Source organism: Drosophila mauritiana, chromosome 3R (assembly GCF_004382145.1).
Source record: "Drosophila mauritiana strain mau12 chromosome 3R, ASM438214v1, whole genome shotgun sequence".
Lineage (NCBI taxonomy): Eukaryota > Metazoa > Arthropoda > Insecta > Diptera > Drosophilidae > Drosophila > Drosophila mauritiana.
In genome coordinates, this window is record NC_046670.1 from 11,292,989 (window position 1) to 11,318,398 (window position 25,410).

General features: G+C 42.2%; 1 protein-coding gene across 1 annotated transcript; it reads right to left on the reverse strand.

Annotated features, from left to right (window-relative positions):
• Positions 1 to 554: 554 nt before the first annotated feature.
• LOC117143805 (lateral signaling target protein 2 homolog) lies at positions 555 to 22,364 on the reverse strand. Its single transcript, XM_033308649.1, has 5 exons — positions 21,980 to 22,364; positions 16,426 to 16,840; positions 9,468 to 9,580; positions 3,703 to 3,937; positions 555 to 2,415 (listed from the first exon to the last, which is right to left on the reverse strand). The coding sequence occupies exons 2-5, from the start codon at positions 16,645 to 16,647 to the stop codon at positions 1,075 to 1,077; spliced, it is 1,911 nt and encodes a 636-aa protein (XP_033164540.1). The 5' UTR covers positions 16,648 to 16,840; positions 21,980 to 22,364; the 3' UTR covers positions 555 to 1,074.
• Between the last annotated feature and the right edge of the window lie 3,046 nt (positions 22,365 to 25,410).

The following is a 25,410-nucleotide window of genomic DNA, read 5'->3' on the forward strand; positions in this document are numbered from 1 at the left end:
TTTTATCCGATTTTCGTTTGCGCTTCTTGCTTGGATTCCTTACCAAGATATAGTTTACAAAGCTTTACCAACTAGGATTTAGTTTATACAGTATATTATTGTTTCGTTAATAAGTAAAATATGTTGTTCTTTTATATGTAAACAGTCTTTTTAGAGCCTTTGGTTGTCGTTACTCAAAGGATGCGGTTAAATGCAATACATACTGCCATTTATAGTTAACAAAATCCAACAAAGTTACTATTACACCACAATGTGCACGTAAAATAATTGTTAAAAGAAGACAGCAGCGCGAAATTATAATATTTTGTTGTCTGTAAGCTAACAGAGCCTTTGTTAGCGGTTAACATTACAGTTTCTCTGAAAAGTATGTAGACCAAAAAAATTCTCGTCCAGATAATTGCAGCGCCGAAAAGTATACTATACATTTAAAAAGAAAAATATTTGGTCTGCGTTTAAATTGGAATGGCTAAACATCAAAACCCAAAATACTAGCAACTGAAAATTTGTAAAATTTTGAAAAAATAAAAAAACCATTTCATTGATTTCATTTTGTTTTTTTTTTAATATTTTGGTATATTTTTGTTGACCTTCTGTGCAACTTTTTTTAGGAGCTCTTCTCTTTATCTACTTCACTTAAAAACTAAAATAACAAACAAAACTAAAGTTAAACTTAAAAGTAACATTATGGACATATCTATTTTATAACTAGATTATAAATTAGTTTTGCAGGTTTCAATAAAGTTTAGTATTATAATGTAGAATTTGGCAATCACATTGGAAAAACACTTAGGACCTATAAGTTCTTTGCTTTGCGACAAGTTCTTGCTTTTGAAACAGAGCGAAAACTTGGTGGTATGGCAACCATCTCCGATAATCCTATCAAGAAACTTTGGGCTCTCCGCTTCGAGTTTAGTATATATAGGTTAAACAACTATTGCTTTGACGATGTACACGCAGGACAGTTTTGATATTTAGTATGCTTAGCTCAAGAGATATGACTAACTGTACAAGGGCTTAGTTTTCAAACCCCCCTATTTACAAGGATATTTCATGGGGTATACTTGAATAGTTTATCTACGCTGGTGAGAGACTGGCAGTATTGTTGTTCTCCAATTGGGATGTGACGGTGGAGCAGGCGCTGCTGTTGTTGTTGGGGCTGGTAGCACTACTGTTGCTGCTATTTCCCGAGGTCTTGGCAATAGCTCCTCCACTTGTTCCCTTGCCCCGCGAGTTGCGATTCCAACTGAAGTTCAGGGCCGAACTAAGTTTGCTCGGTTTCGGTTGGGTTAGCACTTGTGGCTCGGCTACATCATAGTCCTGTCGCCCAATCGAGCTGGCAGGCGTATGGTGACTGTATCCCGAATCGGATCCAAAACTGGAGTCCCCGTACGGATGCCTATAGTCCGCGGCAGTGGGTAGTAAGGTGGAGGCATAGGGCCGCGCGCCTCCAGCACTTTCGTAGTAATAGTTGGCATTGTACATGGGCTCTGCGTAGCAGTAGGATGGCTCCTGGGCCATTGGCGCAGCGTGGATGCGGTGGTGCTGATGCTGATGTGGTGCCAATCGACGGTCCAATACCCTCGGTTGAGTTCTCGCCCTCATCGTGGCGGCCATCAGGCCACTGGCCACACTCGACGGATACTGCTGGCTGGCATGGGGATAGCGGATGCGTTCCCTGTAAATCGTGGATAGCGGAGGAACTGGGGCTTTGCTGAGTTGCGCATTAATCCGATTCCTGCGCTCCACTTCGTGCTCCAAGGTGTTATAGAATTGCGGTGCTGTGGAGCGAGCCACGTAGCCCAGGGACATCAGATTGCTGCGGTTGTCGTACAGAGGCGCCAGGTCGGCAATATCCGCCGTTGAGGTGCTGTTGTTGAGATCCTGATCCTGTGAGCTGCGACTTTGTCGCGTGCGGCCAGTACGGCGATTGTTCGATCCCGATGCCAGCTCGTGATTGTTATTGCTGGCAGAGGATGCTGTCGCGGTGGAGGTGTCCTGACCCGTTGAGGAACCACTGCTCAGGACACTGTGACGCTCCTGAATAGCCTGTGGCAGACTCGCGGATGTAGCCACCGCTCCAGTGGCTCCCGCTACTCCTGCTGTTCCTGTGCCACTGCTGCTGCTTCCCGCCGCCCTCTCGTGATAGGGCGTGGCACCGGCTGCCGCTGGCAGGTTGGTTTCCTTCTGGAAACTGCATTCGCCAGGCAGGGATAGTTCATCCTCGGCGAAATCGTCATCTGAATGAAGTGGCGGCTCCGACTCGCCATCGGAATCAACGCGTCCCGGTCCCAGTTCCTCGTAGACATTGTCATTGGAGCGATACGGATCGGGTCCAGGCGAGGAGCTGACCAAGAACGGTGGCGAACGCGTCATGGGATAGCCGCTGGGATAGTGAATACTCTTTCCTTGGAGCAGCTGTAAGTGAAAGAGGAATAATAAATTAGATACATGTTGCAAAAGAGAAGAGAATTTAAAAGGGGTAAGGGAAAGCGGCTGGCGTTACTTTTACTTTCTCGACTGCACTGCGAAAAATATTTGCATTGCCAACAATCAAAGTTCTTTTCTGTACCATCTGAAAACTAAACGATTTTCAATGCAAGTTTAGTAAACAAAGCAAAGGAGAATGTTTAAAAAGAATGTCGAGTTTGTCATTATGACATTTTTGTGCTCCGTGTGGCATTGCAACCCTCTTGCGGGAAAGGAGAAGGTTGTTCCTGGTAAGCCGCTTTACTGCCACGTACCCTCGGGCAGGACTTTGAAATGTGACAGGACAAGGCGGCAGGAGTAAAGGGGGCAAGTCGGAGGGAAGGCAACCGAGCAGCATAAGCAGTTGTTGAAACAGAACAAAGCTGACAAAGGCAGAAAAAAGAAGTTTAAAATGCCACGAGAAAATGAATAATAAATGGGTAAGGAAAAAAACTGGGAAGCAAAAACGACCCATTTAAAGTATTGAGAGTAAAAGTTAAAGGGTTATTTCTTAACACCAATTGAACTTCAGAAACTAGGTCAAATGCTCTAACTACTTGATCCTCGATATGCAAGAAAATGGTTTAAAAGAAGGTATAATGTGTGAACTAATTGAACTGGAATATACTTAAGACTTCGGTTCATATATGGCCCCTACAAGCGCTGTTTATCAGACAATAAAATAAACACACACTTCAGTCCCTCAAAAAGCGCAAAACTCGCACATAAAATATGAAAAAATGGAATAAAACCGAGGGTGAGCGCGCCATAAAGAAAACACGTTTTGGGTCAGAAAAAGCCTTCGAGGCGTCAGAGTCGTAAAATATTTAGGCACACAAAGGAGCTGAAATTAAGCTGAGTGGAGGAGGGTAGGGGACACACAACAGGATACGCCATACTCTCACATATCTTATGGATGTGTCCGCCGTTTGTACGTTGTGCCATGTCAAGTTCAAGTGTAAATTGAGGCGTACAATGGGCATAAAGGACCATAGACATAAATGAATAATATGCAGAAAGGGATATCCTCGGCGAGAAGGAAATGTGGTTTCGTCTTACAATTGAATTGCATGTGACAGGATCAAAAACAGAGCAGTAACCTGAACGCGAGACAATGACTGCGCAATGTTTTGACAGCGATTGTCGTAATGTTTGTCAGTTGGCTTGTCAGCTGATGAGCGAGGGTGGGAACGCCAGAAAGGATGTGTACTTCATAATGGTTCCAAAGATACTAACCTCGGAGTGATGCTGCTGATAGTGATGATGGTGCGCCAGCTGCTGGTGATGGTGATGCCGATGCATCACCAGGGGTCTATGGTGGCCCAAGTGCGCATCGGGATCCTCGTACATCCCGTGATGATGATGGTGGTGCGCCGATCCCAAAGTGCCACCGCCCAGGGGCATGGCTCCGTTGAGGGGGCCTCGTGTGGGTGTCTTGCAGGGCAGCAGATTCTGCACCTTCCGCTTGTTTCTGCAAAAGAAAAGAGAAAGAAAGCGATTAATAAGTGCTTCTGCGATGGCTAAAGAAGACTGATGATGATGATGATGTTGCTCGGCTTTAGCAAACATTTAGCGTTGCTTTCGGCTTGCCTCCCCCTCCTCCTAATAGAGCCATAAGTTCTTTGGCCCAAGCCAAAGATAAATCGATTTGTAATGACCAGCAGGGTGTAGAGCAACCTTGATAAATGTCAGGTAAACAAGGCAAAGGCCGGGCTATTGCCTCCTTGCGAAATTGCCCGAAAACAATTTGATTAATAAAGAATGCCAAAGCAGCACAAAACACTCACAGCCAAAAATTCAATTTAAATGAGCACAAAGCGTCGGGCTTGTCAGAATGATGATGAGCTGGAGAAGCTCGAGAAGCTGGGGATTCCCCAGGAGCGACAACCGCGTGCCATGGAAATAATGAACATAATTAAGTGTTGCCCCTGGCAAGGAAAACAGAGAGCCTTGAGCGTCTCCTTCCTTCGTGCAGCCATAAGCATAATGAAAAATGTGAAATTAAATTGACGCCACGTAACTGGGGAAGGATGAGCCCCAAACATCCTTGTAATGTCTTGTAGGTAAACATGTTGCGATGTCAAAACGGAAGTCGCTCGTAAAAACCCTCAGCCAACACAAACACTGGCGCACACGTGAAAACTGATTGTGGGAAGACATTAAAAATGCCTGCCTACTTTTAGGAGTTTACCCGAGGAGGATGGAAAAGAATATACGAATTTTCTTTGACCTAGGATTTTGCAAACTACGTTTCTTAAGAGATTTAAACTTTTCGAAGTTTAAATAGGTTTCAAGGCTTGAGCTCATAAGTAATCTTGGGTAAGCATGTATTGATCTAATTAAAATTAAAGCTTTTAAGGTCTTTCGAGATTACAAACTACAAGGCTTTTTGGCTGACTAACAAACTCTATTTGGCAATGTAGTATTCCAGATTCCCTGCAGGATATAATAGACAGCCCACACACACACACGCCTCTCACATTTCATGTTAGCCAGCTGAAGAGCAGCTTGTTGACTTTTGGGTGAGAGTAAGACAAGGAGGAGATGCCTTGGAATGAAGATGGGAGGATGGGGATGGGGATTGAGCTTCTTGCCAGTTGTCTGCCTGCTGGAATATTCTTAAAAGTAAATTAAATAATGTGGCATGCCACAAACCAAGGCACTCCGCACTCGACTTTTGTCCCCGTGCCCCTTGATTTCATTTCATTTCACTTACGAGGCGTAAAAACGAAATCAAGGATGAATGCGAGGAGTGGAAGGAGGAGCAGGCCCTGTTGGCTTAACCCTTTGAGAGGCTTGTTTGATTTCTAAGCGTTATGGCCAACTGGCCATAAAGAGAGGCCATGGAACTCGGGGCCATCCCCCAGAGTGTCGTACAATTTGGCAAGAAAGTAAACCATTTGTATGCTCGATATATGCAGAATGGGGTTGAAGCGAGACTTAAGCCAAATGCGAAATGCGAAATACCTTTGGGGGGCAGAAACAGACACGGGTTTCTCCTTTGGCATAAGCAATTTACAATAAAAAGTAGCCGGCAACCGAAAGGGGCAACAATGTTATTGTGTGCGTGTGAGGGTGTTACTGCCTGGCAAGAAGTGAATCTTTTATTTATGAACTCTGAACTAAAGTTACAGACTCACACTCACACTTTCGCCTTTTGGGGGTTGCAGAGTCTAAAGCCCGGCACGTAAAAAAGCAAACTACAAAGGAAACAAAACCAAATAGAAATAGGCAAAAGAATAAGGAGAAGTACTACAAATATTCCCAAGGTATTGCAAAAAGGGGGAGATGGTTGCCAGAAGCGGGCGTGTTAATACTTTGATATGGAAATGGCTAAAAAAGAGATTGAAACAAGGGAAACAGAAGCTCAAAATCTGCATAGGTGGAAACAAAATGAAGGAGCATTTTGGTACAAAAGAAAGAAAATTCTCAAAAATCAATAAACTCAAGTTTAAGACAAATGTATTTTCCAAGCTTTATTAAAATCTTAAAAAATTCACTGTTTGCAGGTCAACTATTTCCTGAGTTTTTGGACGACCACAGTTAATGAATACATTTTCCCAGCCAATAATTTCGTTTGAACTGCAGTCAAAGTAAATGCTATTTGACTGCTTACTCCGGCCACAAAACCAGCACCGCCACTTTGGTGGTCTGCTCCACCTCCCCCCGCCATTGCCCACCGATCACCACTCGAAAGCCCCATCGGAATGACCATTGCATAATTTCACTGCAGTTGGCCGGCCGGCCAGCCAGCCAACAAACAAACTGACCGCAGAAACAAAACCGCAGGGCAAGACCCGACTAGGCATCAAATTAAGGAGGGCAGGAAAAGTGGAAGGAACGGCTGTTGACGGCGTGAGTCACACAGTAACTTGGCAACTCTGGAAGACCCGAGTTGCAATTGATTAAATGTGAAATCGTCAAGGCAACCGTGCTGAGCCACGCTCCTTGGCCGTAATCAGCTGAAATTGTGATTGTTATTGCATACTTGATAACAACATGCACACACAGGTTCAGACCCAAGTCAAATAGGCAGTGAGAAAAAAGATTGATTTTACTTATTTACCAGTCAACAATGTTAATGCTGCCATAACTCTTACTTCTTCTGGTTTCCGGGGTTGCCCTGCTCATTTAATATGAATGAACATTTCGCCGGGGCCTTGACTTTGTTGCGGCCTCAAATTTGTAAAATATTTTCCAGCATTTGGGTTGGGGGAAAATGTTTGCTTACAAATTAAGCATATACATTTATTGAATTATTATTAACTGACGACAATGTTAACAATTTTAATAACAAGGGCTTCAGATTTTTTTTTCAAAGAGCGTCATTTTTTGTCGGTTGCCGCCACACGCACACGTGTTGCATATGGTTTTTGGTATGGCGTGGCACTCGAATCTCGTGTAATTAATAAAGTTCCAGTATGCAAACATTTGCACCAAAGTGTGTGGCAATCGGAGAGTGCTGAAAACACTCTGGCGGTTTATTAAAATAATTAAGGTAATTACCAGCGGAAATGTAGCGGGGTTGCACAAAAAATAAAGGGCAAAATGCATCATAATAAATGCAATTTATGGTTTGAATTTTATATGATAATCGGTTGGGGGCAATCTGTCCGGGGCATTTTAATTAATTATTTATAAAGAATTTAAACGCACTACAGCGGGTGCAAAAACGAGATTCCGGAATTCGATGAAGCCAGCGACTTTTTCTTACAGTCACATTATGATTATTTGATTTGCTTCGAAGCTCAAACAGAAATATAAATAAAATTAGTTGCTATTTTATTTATGGCTTTTCATAGTTGTGTGTTTATTTTCCTTGCTTTTCCTTTTCCTCGACTGCTAGGGTCCAGGACACGCATACACATGAAGGCAAAAATAATGTGCCACATCATAAATGCCACAAAAATGGCACGAGCACACACACACTCACACGCAGACATAAATGTACAGACACAGTTTTCCGGGGGAGGTCAGTTAGACACTTAAAGCTGGAAACCCCACGCACACACACCCCCACACACACGCATGCATAGATAACTATGTAATAAAGATGCCCGTTTGTCCTGTATTTTTTGCTGCCTTTGTTATGGCGAGGCATAACCTCAAAAATGATGAAGCACAACAACAACAGTCAGTGTTGTTTTTCCTCCTTCTCCGCCTCCTTCCGATTTTCCTAGCCACCACCATTTTCCACCCACTGTGCGTGCGTGCGGTCAGCAAACTTTAATGAATATGTATGAAAATCGCTTGTAGCCATAACTCCTCTGCTTTTCTCATGAACCCATGAATATTGCCGAACAAGTTGCGTATTGTTGGTGAAAGGAAAATCGATTTCGGGACAGCCTTGGGTTCTTTTGGGGAGCATATAACTTCAACACTTGTTGATGTTAATGAGCGGGGGGCGTGAGCTTATCCCCCTAGAAATCCCACATCCTTAAGGTCCTTCCGCCTATCCTCTTTAACCCTTTAAGGGCAGGGCAAAAAATGTGGTGTAAAGCTTTGGCCTTGCCCATAGCCATTATCTAGCCGGCTCTTTCTCGTTTCTACTCTGCTGTGCGTGCAAAAATCTTTTCTAGCTTTCCCAGCTTTTCATGGCTCTGTTTCCACACTGCATTACATGCAAACAATGTCCAGGACTCGTTTCATTCGCCCCTTTTTCTGCAGCTCCTCTTTTGTGGTTTATTTCTGCAGCAGATTTCATTTCGTTTGCAATCCGACTGAGTTTTTTCGAGTGGTTTTTTTTTTCGGGTTTTGCTTTGCTTTTTTTTATGCGGAGACTGTAAAAGTAAATTGTTTTATATCTTTACTTGTGTGTTGTGCATGTGAGTCGGGATTTTTTTTCACCACCAACTAAAAGTTGATTTGTGTGTGTGCCTGAGCCATTTCTCACGTGCTTTTTTCTTGCAGCTGCTGCAGCAACATTTATTTAAAATTTCAATTTAATTTAGTTTCGCTTTTAAGTGCACCCACACACATCCGCATCCAAACACCCACACGCACACGTTTACATTGCCATATAGGTCAGTGTGGCTCCGCTCAAAAGTAGACTACATTAATTTTCGTTTGGCAACGCGTTTTTCCTTCTCTTTCTTTCGCCTGCCCCGTCTCTTTCCCTCGCTAGCCCTGTTTCGACAGCTTTAGCAAATGGGTTTTTATTCCTCCAGTTTATTTTCTTCTATTTTCCACATTTTTCACATGTTTGCATACATTTTTGATACAGTTTTATAATCTTTATGCATTGCTTGCATTTTTTATACGGCGTGAACATTTTTGCGGCTCAACACTTTTAGCTACCGCGATTTCACCTGCACTGTATTTTATTTGCCAGCGTTGGTCGGGAATTTATTATCCTCTGAACTGACTGAGTTGATTATGTTTTTCGGGAGCAGCTAAAATATGTTCATGATTGCAATATTTGGAATTAAACTTGGAGCTTAGCTTTTAAACTTGAATTGCTGGCACTTAAATCTGTTACGTGGCAAACATTTTGGGAAAGCTTCGGCTCAGCGCAAAACGAAAGAAATTCCTATGAAATGCAGCAACTCCGCCTCTTTATCGCATCTCAGCTATCTACCACTGGAAACTCTATTTTTTCTGCTGCGGTTTGGAGCCACATAAATCATAAAGGCAAAAGAGCAACATGTTGCAGGCAATGGTTAACGCCTCCTTTAAAGCCTCAAAAGTCTGCAGCTTCCACTGCGGCAAGGCAAAGAGAAAAAAATGGAAAAAAGAATAGTTGCCAGAAGGGGACAAGCCGTTGTAATAGTCAAGACAAAGCCACACAACGCGTTCGCTGGGGAAAATCATCGAGTGTGGGCCAGGCCAAGTAATTGAGTCATTGCGGATATCTTTGCTCAGGACACTGGAAGAAATACTTATTAGGCACTTCTAAATTTCCTATGTCGTAATCTATTATGTACATAAATAAATCCTGTCTTCTGTTGGCCTTCAGCTGAAATTCCCCCTTTGATGCATAAACATTTTTTAAGTGTACTTACTTCCAAACGAACAGCGACGAGATGAGAACAATCAAGACCAAGAGCAGCGAGAACACGGCTATCATGGCCGATGTGGCCAACGACTGACTGCTATACAGGCTGGCATCCAAGATCTGCAAAGATATAGAGCGGGAAACGTCGGTCTTAGTCGGGGGTAAAAGTAAGAGTAAAAGTTGAGTGGTTGAGTGTGAGTAAATCAACGCTCAACTCAAACACAAAGCCATTTTGCATATAAACAAAGGCCCAAAACGCGCGGCCAAAAGGAAAAACAAGCTGTTGGCAAGGGGGGGCGGGGGAAATATTTTCGTAAATATGCCTAACGAAATGCAAACAAAAGCGCAGCGCACGCGACTTGCGCTGTTAACCTTTCGGTTACTTTGGCTTTTCCTCAAACTCAGACTGGGAGTGTGGGCGTATTACCTTTTTCAACTATTTTCTTTTTATTTTTTGCTTTTGACCAGGCCCAGGAAATTAAGGTCAGCTGGAGTGGGGATAAGGTAGGCAATTTGCCTTTGAATTTATGCTTGGGCATGCAAAAAAGTTGCTAAATAAATAATGAAGTCGGGAATAAATGAGGGAAATCAGTTGATACGGCAAGTGAATAAAAATTGATAAGGACGCAGTGGAAATGGCTTATCTATGGAAATGAAGCGTAGGATAAGGCAAAAAGCAAATTAAATAAAAATGTTAGCAAACATCAGAATGATTTAAATATTGGATATTTTTTCAAATACATTTCCTAATCTTTTGACCCAAAACATTTGACCTGAGCCGTCTCTGTCAAAAAACGATAAGCCGAATGTGAAATATTTGCATTAAGTATTTTTATTTGTTTCACATTTTATTTCATTTTTGTTGGCCGTTTGACCCGAGAGTCAAACTTGAAAAGGCAAAGCGAAAAACGAAGAAGTGGGGAAAACTCCTCCACAAATGCACCTGTCGTTCGGGTTACAAACACACACACACGCGTGGCATAAATCATTCAAAAACATGGAAAATATTTTTTGGCCATGAGACACAGAGTGTGCGAACGAGATGGAATCAAAGAAAGCGAGAAAGAGAGCGACGCAGCTTCGCCAAACACGGAAATTGGGGTCAAACTATGACAGCTGTGCAAATAATTTTGCCAGCGACTGTATGCGTGTGTGTACTTAGGCGGCAACTCTTTGTCTTCGAATGTAGGTTACTCTTTAATTCGTACTGCATTTTGTGCATTCACTAATTTATTAAAAGCATTTTTCCAACTTTCCGATTTTTATTTATTTGCCCACATCAAACACAAACACGAGTGGCACAGTTTGCGGCAAAATGCGGAAGCACTCGCCACTCACAAAGCGATTCAAACGCTTATCAGCTGGGCTGCAGTAATTAATCATGCGCTCGCAGCAAATATAAATATTATTCATATTTCATTGAGAGCAACAAATACGGACTCGGATTGAGAGCATAAACAAACAACATTACAAGAGAGCATTTCCATCTAGCCCCCAGAGATAAGCCATTAAAATATTGAAGTCCAACAGCCGCCTTCCATATGGCGAAATTGTTTAAATTATCGAATCCGGGGGGAATGTGAAAGAGGGGAACGGGGCATCCCCGAAAGCTGCTCGCATTTGGATCGCTTATCACTGCCAAGTCAAACGCACACAAATAAAAATTAAGAAATTTGTATTTTGAAACCCATTCAGAGACAAATCGACTCCGCAGCGAGGCGAAAGCCAAATACAAATAATAATAAATTAAACAATTATGTGTGGCATGTGTGCGCAGTGCAACGCCAAAAGCTGGAAATCTGGCAGGGGGAAAACAGCTCAAATGCTCGTAATCAAATTGATTAATGAGACCTGACACGAGTTTTTCCCTCCGTCTTTTCTCTTCGGGCTTCGATCATTCGTTTCATTTGAATTTGGAGCATTGGTTGGATCGAAGTGAATCGCCAAGGTGGTATGAGGTAACGGAAAATTATAGAATATTTTAAGGTATTTTAAGAAATATTATTGCATCAAAAGCCCTTTAATTTGATGATTGCTTGCAATGTTACATAACATTTATCAGCACGCATATGCCCCGCTCAATCCCCTACAATAAGTTAAGTTCCCAATTGAATTTATAGAAATCCCACTTGCGTCACCCAATATTTTTCTGTCGGTGCAAAGAAAATGAAACAATTTCCTTTTGTCTCGCCCTGGCAACATTTCCCGCTTTCATTTCGTACGCTTCACACATTTTCCACTCAACTTTGAACTGCATTGTGTGCGACTGCGTGCGTTGATAATCGATAAATCTAAAATACATACATGTGTTACTCTGTTGGACTGGCGACGCGTTTACCTATTTGTAATGCCCATTTTGGGGCCAAACAAACAAATGCGTGGAGCTTGTTTCTGGAATCGCGAGGCGGGGGCAATAACTGTATGCATTGCGACAGTTGTCGATTGCCACCGAAACGCTTCCAGCAGCTGCCTTACGGATTAACCCGAAGATAAAATGAAAATACAAAAAATACAAGCGGCAGAGCAAACAGAGTCGCATTATCGATAACGACAGAAGTAGAGTTGCTCGCCGTTTGCCCAGATAAGCAGTGCCACCGGTATGATTGAAGGCTTTCCATCTAGGCCGTTTGTAATAACAGCCCGCTCACCCCTCGCTATCCATTGGAAAACACACACTCCCTGGCCCCTGGGCATTCCATAAATTAAATTAAATAAAGAAAAGAAGAAAAGCAGGAAAAAAGGAGTAGGCATTGTAAGCAGAAGATAACGATAAGAGTTTGAACGATTTATGTCTAGGGAATACAGGGTAAGGCAAACAAACAGTGGGCACTCGGAAAAATAGGTTATTTCAATACACATTCAAAATCAATCCCATCAACTCATGTTGATAAGTTCTTTCAATTGATTATGAGTTTTTAATAAGTTATAAGTGCAATTTTAACGCCAACATTGTGCGCTTATTTCTCTCGGTGCATCCAGAACAACTTGGCCGATAAAATAATTAAGCCCTCCTTCAAGTTGCAGACAACAAAAGCCATTAGTCGACGGGTTTCGGGTGGGGCGGAATATAAAATTATGGCTTAAAGTTTACACCCACCCGAAAAAATAATAATAATAAAAAGCGGGAATAAGGCAAAGTGAGATTAACGCAGCCAAAGCTGGAAAATGTTGTTTACTTTTATGCGTGTGAGCTTCTGTGGGCTGGTGTGTGTGTGTGTGTGCGGAAAATGTTTTTCCGGCCTTGTGGCAACTTTTTAATCGTGAAAAATCACCAGGCTCAAGGGCGGCAACCGGCAGGCGGCCTGAGTAGGCCATTAAGTGAAATGTTTGCCTTTGACCTAAATCTTTAAGTGTGCCCAAAGTGCATAAAAAAGCTCGAGCTACATTGTTGGGAAGACCGTTTGGCAAGTCATCAAAATCAGTCGTCAAAATGAATTCCGCCACCCAGCCGTACCTATGGAAAAGTTCTCACCGCTCCTGAAACTTAAAGTTAACAACTTTTCGCTTGCAAAGTCAACGACTAGCGCGTTTTCATTTTCGTGCCTGATGAGAAAAACACAAAAGTTTTCACCATCAAAACACGACAAAAGGAAAAGCCAGCAACAAGCACGTGCCACTTGCAGGATGAAAACTATTTTGCAACAGCAACAGCAACAAAGGCCAGAACTTGGCTGCTTTGATAACATGGCAAAAGTTTTTCGAACATGCGATGCATGTGTGGATGGCGCCTTTGCGTTCTATTTCTTTTTTCGCCCCCTTTTCCTTTTTTTTAGCACCCCCTCGCCAACATCGATTCCGTTGCACGTGCATATCGGGAATCGACCTGGTGGATATGCCCCTCCCTCCAGTGGAGCTCCTTGAAGCCCCCGGGGTTTTTGTAACCACTTGGCAGTGCAATTGTTTGGAAACAGCTCGTGATTGAGCCCCATTCCCATAAGATGTTCGGGGGGTGTAATGAGTTGCGAAACTTGTTGGGCCGATGTGGCTGCGATGGTGCCGATAATGGGCTAGTGGAAAAGTGCAGCGGAAAATGGAAAGCGCAGTCAGGTTATATGGAATTTAACAAGATGATGGGGAGAAATACTATGTATTACAAATTAAATGAAGCAGGTTTACAGCTTCAAGTTTTAAAAGCCATCTTCTGTTTTCAGATATCTTGCCTGCTCGAGCAAAAGAGTTGCCTTCATATTTTTCAACAGGACATCCATCCTCACATGAAAATTCAATTTTTGTGCACACAAATATTTTTCATTCAGCTCCCCTACTCCGCTTGATTTTTGCGACTGTCTGCAGCTGTGTCTGGCTACGTCAACTGTAAACAACATCAACACTAAACAGCAGCAGCAGCAGCAACAACAACGGCCTTGTCATTCCATGCCAACACCACCCACTCGGCCGAGCAGCCACCCACTCCACGGAAACCAAAAGCCAAAGCGCCCAAAAGCAGACTACAACAAAAGCCAAAGGCAACAGAATTTAGCTATATATAGACGAAGAAGTAGCTGAGGAATTTCGCATTCTCACGACATTTGATATCAATGTCATGCTATTTGCTACACACCCAGTCTGGATGTCCTTCGGCCCCCGAAATACTCTCCTTTGTCATCATCTTCAACAGTTTCTCGTCTGCTTAAAGGAGCGCTTCAACATACACACATACACGCGTACATATATACCGAAGAGGAAGAAGGAAGCGAACGCTGGAAAAAGGATTATTTGCTGCCACGCCCATTGGAGCAAATCAGAAGCTGCTTGTCAAGTATTTTTGCTCCTTAGCTCGCTCACACACACCCACACACCCGCACACTCTTGGTGGAAATTTAATTTCGCATGTCTGGCGAGGATGCCACTTCCGCTTGCCTTTTAAAGGTTTTTCCTCGCCGATTTTTTCAAGCTTTCCTCTCTCTCGGCTTTTTCCTTCGCAGCTTTCCTTCTTTTCTTCCTGCCAGTTGACAATTACACCCATACGCACACACGCACACTTCCAAATTGGCACAATTCCCGATAAACTTATCAATTTGATGGGCGACAGAGCTTTCCGCCATTGAATTTTATTCGTCAACGCTAATCCATTAAATTGATTCGGTTGCTCAAATTGATTTTAAGCTGATTTCGTTGAGATTTTAATGTGTTTACCTGCGATTTATGCGGACTTGCAATTCCCCATTGATCTAAACGCATATTACATTCAAAATAAACCCGCGACTGGATTTTGGATACTTTTCCCGATAGACGAGGGCCGTGAGATACAATTTCTGACATAAACTGCATGTTAACATTAACATTTGATTTGTCAGCATAAATCAACGGCGACAGCCTCAAGTGCCCACACAGAAAATGCGCTAAGATGACGTGGACCACACACAGATCCGGTTTATATGGATACATTTTTCCCCCGTTTCATTTCGTTTCGTTTTGGGTTATACTCGTATTTATTTAAATTTATCATGTTGAGAATTAAGTGGAAAACACTTGGAGTCGAACGATTTTTGGGGTTGGAGTCGCTTTTTTTTCTTCTATTTTTCCATTTTTGGAGCACGTGAAATTTTATCAATGACCGCTGCGGTGTTGATATGTGGAATTTGATCTTTGTTTTACCAGAAGTTTACCCCCAGCCATCATCGCCAGCGCCTAAACAAACACTTGCCCCAGATTAGACGAGTGCCGAGTTACAGTTTTTCCACATGGAAAATTATCTATCTGGCTGCTTTCGGTCTGAGGCCAGAAATTATATAGAAATATCTATTTTGTTTTTTGCCTTTGTAACCGCTGACAACCTTTTAAAGTTGAGGGTTGATTTCGGGCCATATGTTGCCGACGACTGGCGGCCGAAAAATGCTCCTTGTTGTCCTTTTTTGTGTTGTGTTGCTGCCGTTTAACTTTTCATTGTTATTGTAATTTCCACTGTAACTGTTACTGAACTTCCACTGTCCAAGGGGATGGCCAGCATCGTCGGCATCGTCCTTACTCGTCCTTATAATGATGGGGGCAGCAACAACACGCCAAGGCGCAACAGCTGTTGCTCCGGCAACTGGAGGCCAAAAGGACTTGAAACGAAAAGAAATTTGTTTCACTTTGCTTTAAAGTGATTCCTTGCGGTTCCTGCCGGCACCCGAATTGTGGGCTACGTCTGTGCGAGTGGGCGTGGCATGTTGGCAATTTTTCATCGAGTCCTTTTTTGTGCTTTCGGGTGGCTGACTTAAAGTTTAATGGCCTTAAAGAGGTCATAGAGTTTGGAATGCCACACACTAGTATTTCAGATAAATCTAATGTGTTTTGCGCTTCACGGGGTTTGTTAGCTAAGCTAAATAATGCGAATAATAATTTGTTACCCAGCAATTATCCTCTTAGGCCACAAATCGAACAGATTTTCGATCAGGTGGCATAATTTTAGCCTGTCAATAAATCAATTCGCATCCTTCGCCGGTTATTTCGAGTGCCTACTCAACTGCTAACATTTATTTTCAGCTCGACCAGCTCATAATCAACTCCTCCGGCCACGCCCACAGCCACAACCCACCACTTGAAAAGCGACAAGAAGGCTTTTGTTGTTGTAATATGCATATAGCACATAATTCAATGAGGCAACATACAATTCTGACACCTCTCACAAAAAGCCAAATCACTTGCAACTCGTTTCGGCGAGCGGAAAATCAACAGACAGGGGAAAATCTCGACAGCTGTGCCAAAATGCAGGCCTCATTATGGCACTGCGGAGAGGGTTGGGTTGCATAATCATCCACCCGTGGGGTCGGGTTGGAAAATCCCATTTGCAACGCCCTCAAAATTATAATCAGCCTAAGCTGCACTGGGGAAGAAAATGTCATCGGAGGTCAGGAATGAAAACTCTGCGCATTAGTGGAGTATATACTGTTTACAGCTTTGAATAAATAATGTTTTATTTTTCAACTAATTTAGATAGCAAGGGATTTAATATTAATACTTGAATAGATTTTCCCACTTACCGGCATTGCCTGGCAGACATCGCTTTCCCATTGCTGCTGGGCCAATTGCTCCTCGTTGCAATCCTGCGGCACCACCGTGAATTCGGCCAGGGCCGGCGGCCTCGGAGGCGGTGGGATGAAGAACTGGGGCGGTGGGGCAAGGGGCGTGCCCGAGCAATCGTCGCAGTCGAACATGAAGAGCTCTGCTTCGGACAGTTCCATCATATCCAGCATTTTCCACATTGAGTACGTGTGATTTCGGCTGGACGGGGTGTGGTATAGGTGGTATACCTCCTCGATCTTCGGGGCTGCGGGGGATTATCCTATATAGGGGGTTACCCGGTTCGGTTGCGAGTCGCTTTGAAGTTTTTGGGTGCGTGTCAAATTCGCTGCCCGATCGCTGTCATCTGGACAGCCTTCATTGGCGGCCTTGTAGCTGAAAAGGAGGAGGGAGAGAGGGACTCTGGTTAGTTGAGAAGTACTCAGCATGCGGCCTTGTCTCCTTTTGTGTGCTAATTATCTCACACATGGATGTCCTGGCACGTAACAATTGCCGGGTTTTCTATCTTTAATTGGCCTGATCCTGCCCATTTCCCCGCGAACACGACTGTAAGCCAATGCAAACTGAAAAATAAAATCAAATGGAATAAAATCGCCACCTAACCACCCCCTGGCACCTCCAACAGCAGCACCCCCTTTGTGGCCAAATGTTAATTTTTATTGATTTTCCTTAATGCGTTTCCATTTTTTGCTATTTATTTTTATTTACTTTGCTCGCCAGCTCTGCTATATTTATCCCTTTGCACCCCGATTTCCCGATTTCCGTCGACTCACTGGCAATTGTTTTACCCCAGGTTTTTCCAGCGTGTGTGCTTCGTGTTTTCTATTTTCAATACTTCTATTATTATTATCCTTTTTTTGGCTGCGGTTGTGTTTTTTCTTCACACATATGCTGACAAAATAATTGAGAAAAAACGGTTGACTTGGTGAAACCTTTTTCGGCGTTAAGGTTTCGGGGGTTCAATTGAGTTAGGACGGATGATTGATGGTCCTGCGTGGCAATCCGATATATTATGAGGCGCGGTAGGTAGATACAGATACATGAGTGGACGGGGTTTGAATCGAAACTTCAACATTCGGCTGCTGTTTGTGGGACTTGTCTCTCAGATCAGCTGCACTGACAGCCCAAGAATTCCCCATCTGTTGTGTGGGGTAGTCCAAGTCCAAGGTTGGCATTGTGATTCCCGAGTCCGATTCCAATTCCAATTCCGAATCCAAATCCGAAGCCGACTCTGAATCTCGTTCTGAGGCTGAATCTTATTCCCATTCCCAACATATGTTGCCAGTTGGCTTCGTTTAATTAGCTGACAGTTCTGGAGAGGAACGGCGAAGAGAGTCTCGATTCGAGGCACTGCAGCCTGATAAGATCTCGACAAAAAATGTATATGTGTGTACACACAGTATCTGTGTGTGTTGTCTTGCAATCAAATGTAAGCCGCTGTTGACATTGGAGATTAAAAGATATTAAAAACGAAGACGACAACGGCCTGAAGCGGCAGGAAACGGGAGGAGAACGGCGGAGGAGCTCTTGGATATAAACACAATGACAAACAGACAGTCCGACGGACACACAAAACATGTCAAAGATGAAATGTTGTAAAGAAAATTGAATTGAATTGAATTGAAGTCCGGCGCAGACCAAACTAATAAATAACAAAAGAAATCGTACGAAAATAAAAGTAAAATCGAAATAAAAACGGGAAAGAAATCTCCAAAGACAAGATTGAATTTCAAGAAAATGTGCTCAGCAAAACTTAAAGCTTTAGTTACGGCTGGGCTCTCTTGAAAATCGATTGAATTGTCTGGTCTGGGTGATTAACTTGAGCAGACAAAAACTTAAAACAGAAAAAAAAAACCAACGGCCGAGAATAATGAAATAAATCGTGTTGAAAAAGAGCCAAGTTAAGCAGAGGGAGTCCCGAGGAAACCCAAACGCAAGACAGACAGTCAACGAAATCGATTTGTTTTGAGATTAAGTCGACTGCTCGTATCCCATCCCATCCCATCCGTATCCCTATTCCAATCCCGACTCTCTACTCTTCCTCCTTTTCGGCCAAGAAACGGACTTAACTGAAGCGTAAAACGGAAATGTTATGGACAGGCTCAAAAGGAAGCGTAATGGAAATCAAAGTCCCAACCGAATCAGGTGCAGGAGTTCGGGGGCAATTAGCGTGGGCAACTCGTTTCGATAAGAACGGATGGACCCAAAATCAGTGGCAGGGGCAAGAGCACTTAGATAATTGTCTTAAAGCCGGGCACACTCGGATAATTGCTTTAAAGCTGGCCACACTTATAGGACAGCTGTCTCTGGGATCGAATTGAATCGCCTCGGCTCGGGATTACGAATTCCCTGCCCCTTCTGATCGTAACTCAAACACTTCAAGCCCAATTAAAGGGTTTTCCATTTCTCCCCCAAAAATAAATGCAATTTCTCCCATCTTCCTTTTACTTTCTCGCACTTTCAACTCGCAGTTGATTTATTCCGGGAGAACTTCTTCCAGTACTTGACAAAGACAATTGCGGTTCAAGTACAAGAACAGCTGGCTCAAATTTATACACTTTCATAATTGAATTGTTTGATTGGGAAATTGTTAAAGAAAAAAAAAAGAGAGAGAATGGAAAAAGTAAAATTAGATGGACACAGCCCAGAAGTCAGGCCTCATATCGGGGGTTGCTATATGGCTATGTGGCTATATGGCTCAATTGCAATTGGGTTCGTGTCGGTCAGGTAAGGGAAACGCATTTATTAGCTGCCATGATAAATGTTCTCCGGCATTGGCGACTGGCCTTCGGATTCGAGGCAAAGGATCTACGAAATCCCTACCGTCTATTTTTTTTTTGACCGCCAGTCTATGTGTAATTTTAATTCGTTTGGGTCGCACGAAGGAAATTGATATGGGTGCGTCGTTGTTGTCTGGGCCATGGAAAACCGACTAGGTTCAGGTAAGAATTTGTATCCCGCTTTTCTCTGTCGCACTCGTTCTACTTTTTGTGGCTCGGATATTGAGACATTATAGTTAGGGCACTGATATCGCAGCGGGGGATTGTCGGACTCGTAAGTGGAACAAATGTGGCAGACAGTTGGAATTATCCTCGGAAATAAAGGTTGCGAAATCATGGAGGGTTTATGAGATTCAGATAAGTACTATCTAACTGGTGGATGATACTATAATTATGTTTGAACTATTTCAATTTTAATTGCTGTTTTTATCAGTGGGCTATATATGTCCTATAGTAAAGTATATAGTATCCTAATTTTCCTTGATTTATTCACGCATTTTAAACTACATTAAAGCTGGTTTTCCTTAGTTTTTCATCTTTAATCTGTGGAAATGCCTCCGGGCCTGGCCACACGCACAAATTACTGGGATCTGGGCCCTCAGTTGTGACTTAGCCAACCTACGGCAACTTTTGACTTAGTTTACATATCATTTATTATTTGCGAGGGCCAGGGTCCCGAGGTGCCTTGTTTTCCACAAAGGTGTGAGTGCTCTACTAACCAAACACAACTTGCCACGCCCCCGAGGCGTTGGGCGAGAAAAATGCGAGGGAAGGAAAAACTTTTAAATAAAGCAAAGATTGGTGGGCAATAGGAGAGGCGAGATGACGGCATGTCACATCAATGTCACTCAGCATTAAGGCTGAAAGAGAAGTGGATGGGGATGAGGGGAAAATTCATGTCCTGCGAGCACTGCGATAAAGTTTTTTTTTTCTGTTATTCAGGCTCGCCTCCTTTTCGCCAGAGTTCCTCTTCGGCCGCCGGGCAGCTGAGCGTGAAAAACAGCCTCCTGAATTTTCCCCGGCTTTTCTGTGCGCTTTCGCTTTTCCTACGCTTTCCTCTGCTTGGCTGGACTTTGCTGCCCCGCGATAAATTTACAAGCGTATAACAAATATTTTGCTTTGTGTTTACAATTTCTTACTGCTTAATATTCCTGCGCCAATGTTTTGTTTCTGTCCGCCATATAGCGACTTATTTGCATAAGATACTTTCTGTTTGAGGTCTGAGCGGAGTTTACCTTGTAAGTAGCTTAGGAATTGCCATAAGTTGGCCTATTCAATGAACTTAGTTCTTTGATGCAGACTTGCCGCAGAAAGAAAATAAGATATTTTTAGCCATCGTATGCACACAAATATTCATCGAGCTAAAAAAAAAACAAAGGCCTATACTTCTTGCTGTGCTCTAGTGCACAGACGACACTTTTACTGAAATTTATGTTTCAACTACAGAGGAAAGTCAGTTGGCTTATAAATTTCAGGGGCACACGCTTGGCATACTAATTAGCCGAACCGAGGGATTTCATTCGAAAAAAGGCTAAACAGCAAGCGGAAATCCTGTGAAAAAGGGCCGACATGTGTACGACTCAATTCCGAATTAAAATTCAATTTGCCAAACAGGTAGAATGCTTCCCATTCACACGATTCAAATCGATTCCGAATCCAGTACCCAGAACCATTGCGACCGCAAGCCGTTCACTTGTCCGAGGACTTTTCGAGCTACCCACGCCACTCCAGATTGAGTTGTTATTATTATTTATATCCATGGCGGCCACGATTCCCGTTCAACAACTCATTTAAGACCAGATCTTATCGCGATCCTGCGTACATCTTCTGGTCCGACTTCCCCAGCTCCAGTCGCGAAGCATAAATTTTATTTTGCGTGAATTTATGAGTTACGCCGTCGACAGGCGGGGGATACTTTACTTATTTACCAAAGGATTTACACGCCGAAGAATCGGGGAAATAATGAAATAATGAACTTCGACTGGCTGCACTTGTTGCGCGTTTGCTAATAATTTAAACAAATTTACAGAATGGAAAAACACAGCGCGCTCGAAAATGCAGGTAAACAAAGGTGTCGCCTCAACTAGTATTTGGTTATAATTAAAGGTCCCTCGCAGTCTTTTCTTCTCTTTATTTTCCCGTCTCTGTGGCGGTTTCTTCGCTTTGAAGAAGGGAAGAAGCCGCAGCTCCAGCGAAACCCAGAGATGATTTGTTTACATTCTGGTGGGGCCGCATGGGTCGCCACAAGAGTTCTGGGCTTTATGGCCGATAGCTGATAGCTGCACAGCTATCTGCTGTTTCCACAAAAATCACTCATCACTCGGGCGTAACTTTATATGGATAAACATATCTGTTTGATAGACACATCGCACACTTTCGGGGAATTTTGTTTGGAATCGGATATAATCCTTCACTTGCTTATTTGAATAATTCCCCGACTTCCTCCCATAAATCTCGTTTTTTACGGCCTCACTCCGCTGGAATGCCTTTTCTCAGTTCGTTTCAATTAGTCACCACCGCACTCTGAAGATTAGAAAACTCAACTTTAAACATACTTTAAGGTTGTAATTCCCAAATCAAAGGGAAATTCCGTTGATCTTTGCTAAGAAGATTGTCACTCGCCTACAGAAGCTCAACCCAAATCGCCAACTAATCCGCTGCGTAAAAGTTTTTTCAATTTCTCCGCGGCATATCCAGGTTTGATTTTCCATTTTCCATTTCCCTGCCCACTTACCCGCTTTTCTGCTTTTATAGTCCAACGGATATTTGTCAAGTGCTTTGATAAACTGTTTCTGCTTGTCTTTTGCTAGCTAATCAAATCGGATTCGAGCCAATTATTAATCCAATGTATTGCTTGAGAATTTCGCTTTGATTTTTGACAACTTTTCGAGTATCACTCAGCACTGAATATTTTCTATTATAATTATTATTATTAGTTTACACGGCGCGCGTATCGTTTGCTTGGGATTTGTGGTAAATATTTTCGTTGGTATTTATTTTCGTTTTCAGTAATCCACTAATGATTCACATGTCTTGAAAAAAGTCTCGTATTCCGTTCAGAGTTTTCTTTTCGATTATTGTGACAACACGCGAGACACTCACGTCCGTTTCTTGCGACGTCGAGTCAAAAACTGAATTCCAAATTCGTTTCGAGCGACTGACGACGGCAGCTATGTCTGCAACATCTGCAGCGGCAACAACACGACAGCAACATCGACATCGGTTGCCGCTGCCGAATCCAGAGAGAGTTCGGGGAAATGAACTTCCCCAGAGAGAGGATGAACGCACTCGTGCTCGTTCTAATCGGCATTTTCGCACATTTTCGTTGCAGTTGACATTCGCTGGCGCTGGAAAATTGTTCATGTTGCTGGCGAAAGTACAATAAAATCATAAATAAATTTATATATTGCTTATCACATTTTTTTAATAAAAAGCCCCTACTCAGCTCAGTTAATTCCAACCGAAGAATGTTTAAGATTTGTTTACCTTGCATTTCAAATCGGCTGTCGTTGAACTCGTATATACAGCTGTGTTCAAAAAAATAGCAGTGCGATGGAAACTAAGAAACACAAATGTATTTCTCCATGTCCCTTTTTGGAATCTACTTTTTATTCCACTTATTTTTGTAAAATGGAATGTATAGATATAGAAAAAAAGAAAATCCCGTCAGTTTTTCATGTTATCCTTTTTTTATTTACATTCTTGAGCAAATTCACCACTTTTAGGCTGTTCATAAGAATAGCAGTCTCTGGTTTTGTCCATCGTAAAGTCTCGAAATGATCAATATTTTCTAAAAAGTGAGTTTGGTTAAGATAATTCGTATATTTTAAAGGGCAATAAATTAAAAAAAATTCAAAAAATTTTATTTTAGTGGGTAGAGGACACCACTGCTCCCAGGAGAAAAGAATGTTAATTTTTAAGCTTAGAAAGGAAGGAAAAACATATAAGGACATTCAAAAAACCCTTGAATGTTCTGCCAAAATGGTATCCAATGCCATTAAATATGAATGGAAGCCCGAAAACCGTGGTACCATACGTAAAACCACAGATATAGAGGATCGGCGCATAGTTTGTTACAGCAAAGTCTATCCTTTTGCATCCTTTGGGGACATAAAGTCTGAGCTGAACTTGGGAATAAGCGACGTTACTATTCAGAGATGACAACTGAATCAAAATGTTTGTGAGAGGAGTCCACAAAAGGATCCCCTACTTAGCCCTAGGCATATTAAGGCAAGGTTATGCTTCCGTAAGACCTACCTAATCTGGCCAGTCTCCAAATGGCGTAATATCCTTTGGATTGATGGGTCAAAAATAGTTCTATTTGGTGGAACTGGTTCACTCCAGTATATCTGATGACCTCCAAACACGGAGTACCACCCAAAACACCCACTGATGACTTTCAACCATGGTGGACCGAAAATTATGGTATGGGCTTGTTTTTTTACAATGGTATGAGTCCATAACATATGATTTATGGTATTATAGACCAAAACGCATATGCAAATATACTTAGTGATGTCTTACTGTCATATTCTGAATATAATATACCCTTAAAATAGTCATTCCAACAGGATAATGATACGAAACGCAGAAGCTCATCGGCTAGGAATAGGTTCATCCGAAATAGAATAGATGTAATGCAGTGGCCAGCATCATCTTCCGATTTAAACCCGATTGAAAATCTGTGGGGGGACATTAAACAATATGTGTCGAAAAACTCCCCGACGTCTAAGGCTCAGATTTGGCAAGTTGTGCAGGATGCATAGTCAAAAATTCCCCCCAAACGTTGGCAGGACCTGGTGGACTCCATGTCACGTGGGTGTAAGGCTGTGCTGGCTAACAAAGGCTATCCAACCAAGTATTAGGCCCTAATTAACACATTAAAAAGAAAAACTAAGTTCGTTCTTTGTCAAGATGATTTTTTTTTAATATTTTTTCATAGCACTGCTATTTTAGTGAACACCTGAATTTCTACCTATTATGTTGTTTTAATCTATATTTTCGAAACTATTGAAGAAATAAAAGTGAAACATTTGCTAAATTGTTTGAAATTAAATACCTAACGATATTATAAAAAAAATTTGACCATTAAAATTGTAAATCATAGGAATTTTTTAACTTAAACTCGCAGGTCCCAAGCACTGCTATTTTTTTGAACACAGCTGTACATATCCCAAAAGAATTACAATAATGCAGTTCAGCAACCATTAAAAAATATTTGTTTAATTCCTAATCAATTCCAATTAAATTTTAGGTGTTACCCAAAAGCTTGTATCTATGTACATACATACATATGTATGTACATATATGCTATTGTTCTTGTTTTATTTATCTAGCGAGCCCATTATGACGATTTATGGAAAGTTTCAGGAAAACATAGGTAGTTCCTTAGCTGTGATATTGTGACAGTCAATAACATGATAAACACCATAATCATATTTTAGAAAAGCCAAGCCCATTGAAAAAATATAAACACATAATGTGGAAATGGTAACTCAACATTTTTCATGTTGCTTAAGTTTGGAGATTAATTTCTTGATTTCTGAATTAAATCCATAAAAACTTAAAGCAGATTTAAAGAGAGTCGGGCGATAATAAGTATGACTGATGCTTGAAAACAGATTTAGCATATGGCTTTTTGAATAATAAGCTCATTAAATGACTCATCTAAGGGTATCAATTACTGCATCTGCCCATTAAAAATGTATCATTCGAAAATGTCCCAATAAAACTAAATTATACTTCTTCATATCGATTACCATTTTTATTTACCGTTAAGCAAAAACACAACTTTTGGTCGTTCAATCAAGTGAAGAAGAGCAACAAAAACAACGACCACTATCAAGGTCAATGTCTGATGGGAGTGGTGGTGGCGAAAACAGGGGGAGGCAGCGATTTCAGCATTTTCCTGGTTTTTTCTTCATTGTTGCTGTTTTTCAGCTGCATGTAAAAGTGCAATAACAACAACACCAGCCGGCATGAAAATTCAATGTTATTTTTCATATCACCAAAGAAGAACTCTCTTTCGAAGTTCGAACTTCGAAAATGAACTCGGTCTCTCTCGCGCTCTTTCTCTCTCTCTCTCCGTAGAAGTTGCTGGCGCCTTAGCAACATGTTGCTGACTGGTGCACACTCTTTTTTTGTTGCAATGCGATTTGTGTTTAC

Excerpts from the sequence above, each read along its gene's own strand:
- LOC117143805 (XM_033308649.1), bottom strand. The coding sequence starts at position 16,647 with ATGTGGAAAATGCTGGATATGATGGAACTGTCCGAAGCAGAGCTCTTC. Across the intron at positions 9,581-16,425 it reads ATGTCTGCCAGGCAATGCCG|ATCTTGGATGCCAGCCTGTA; the intron begins GTAAGTGGGAAA and ends ATATCTTTGCAG. Across the intron at positions 2,416-3,702 it reads ATCAGCAGCATCACTCCGAG|CTGCTCCAAGGAAAGAGTAT; the intron begins GTTAGTATCTTT and ends TTTCACTTACAG.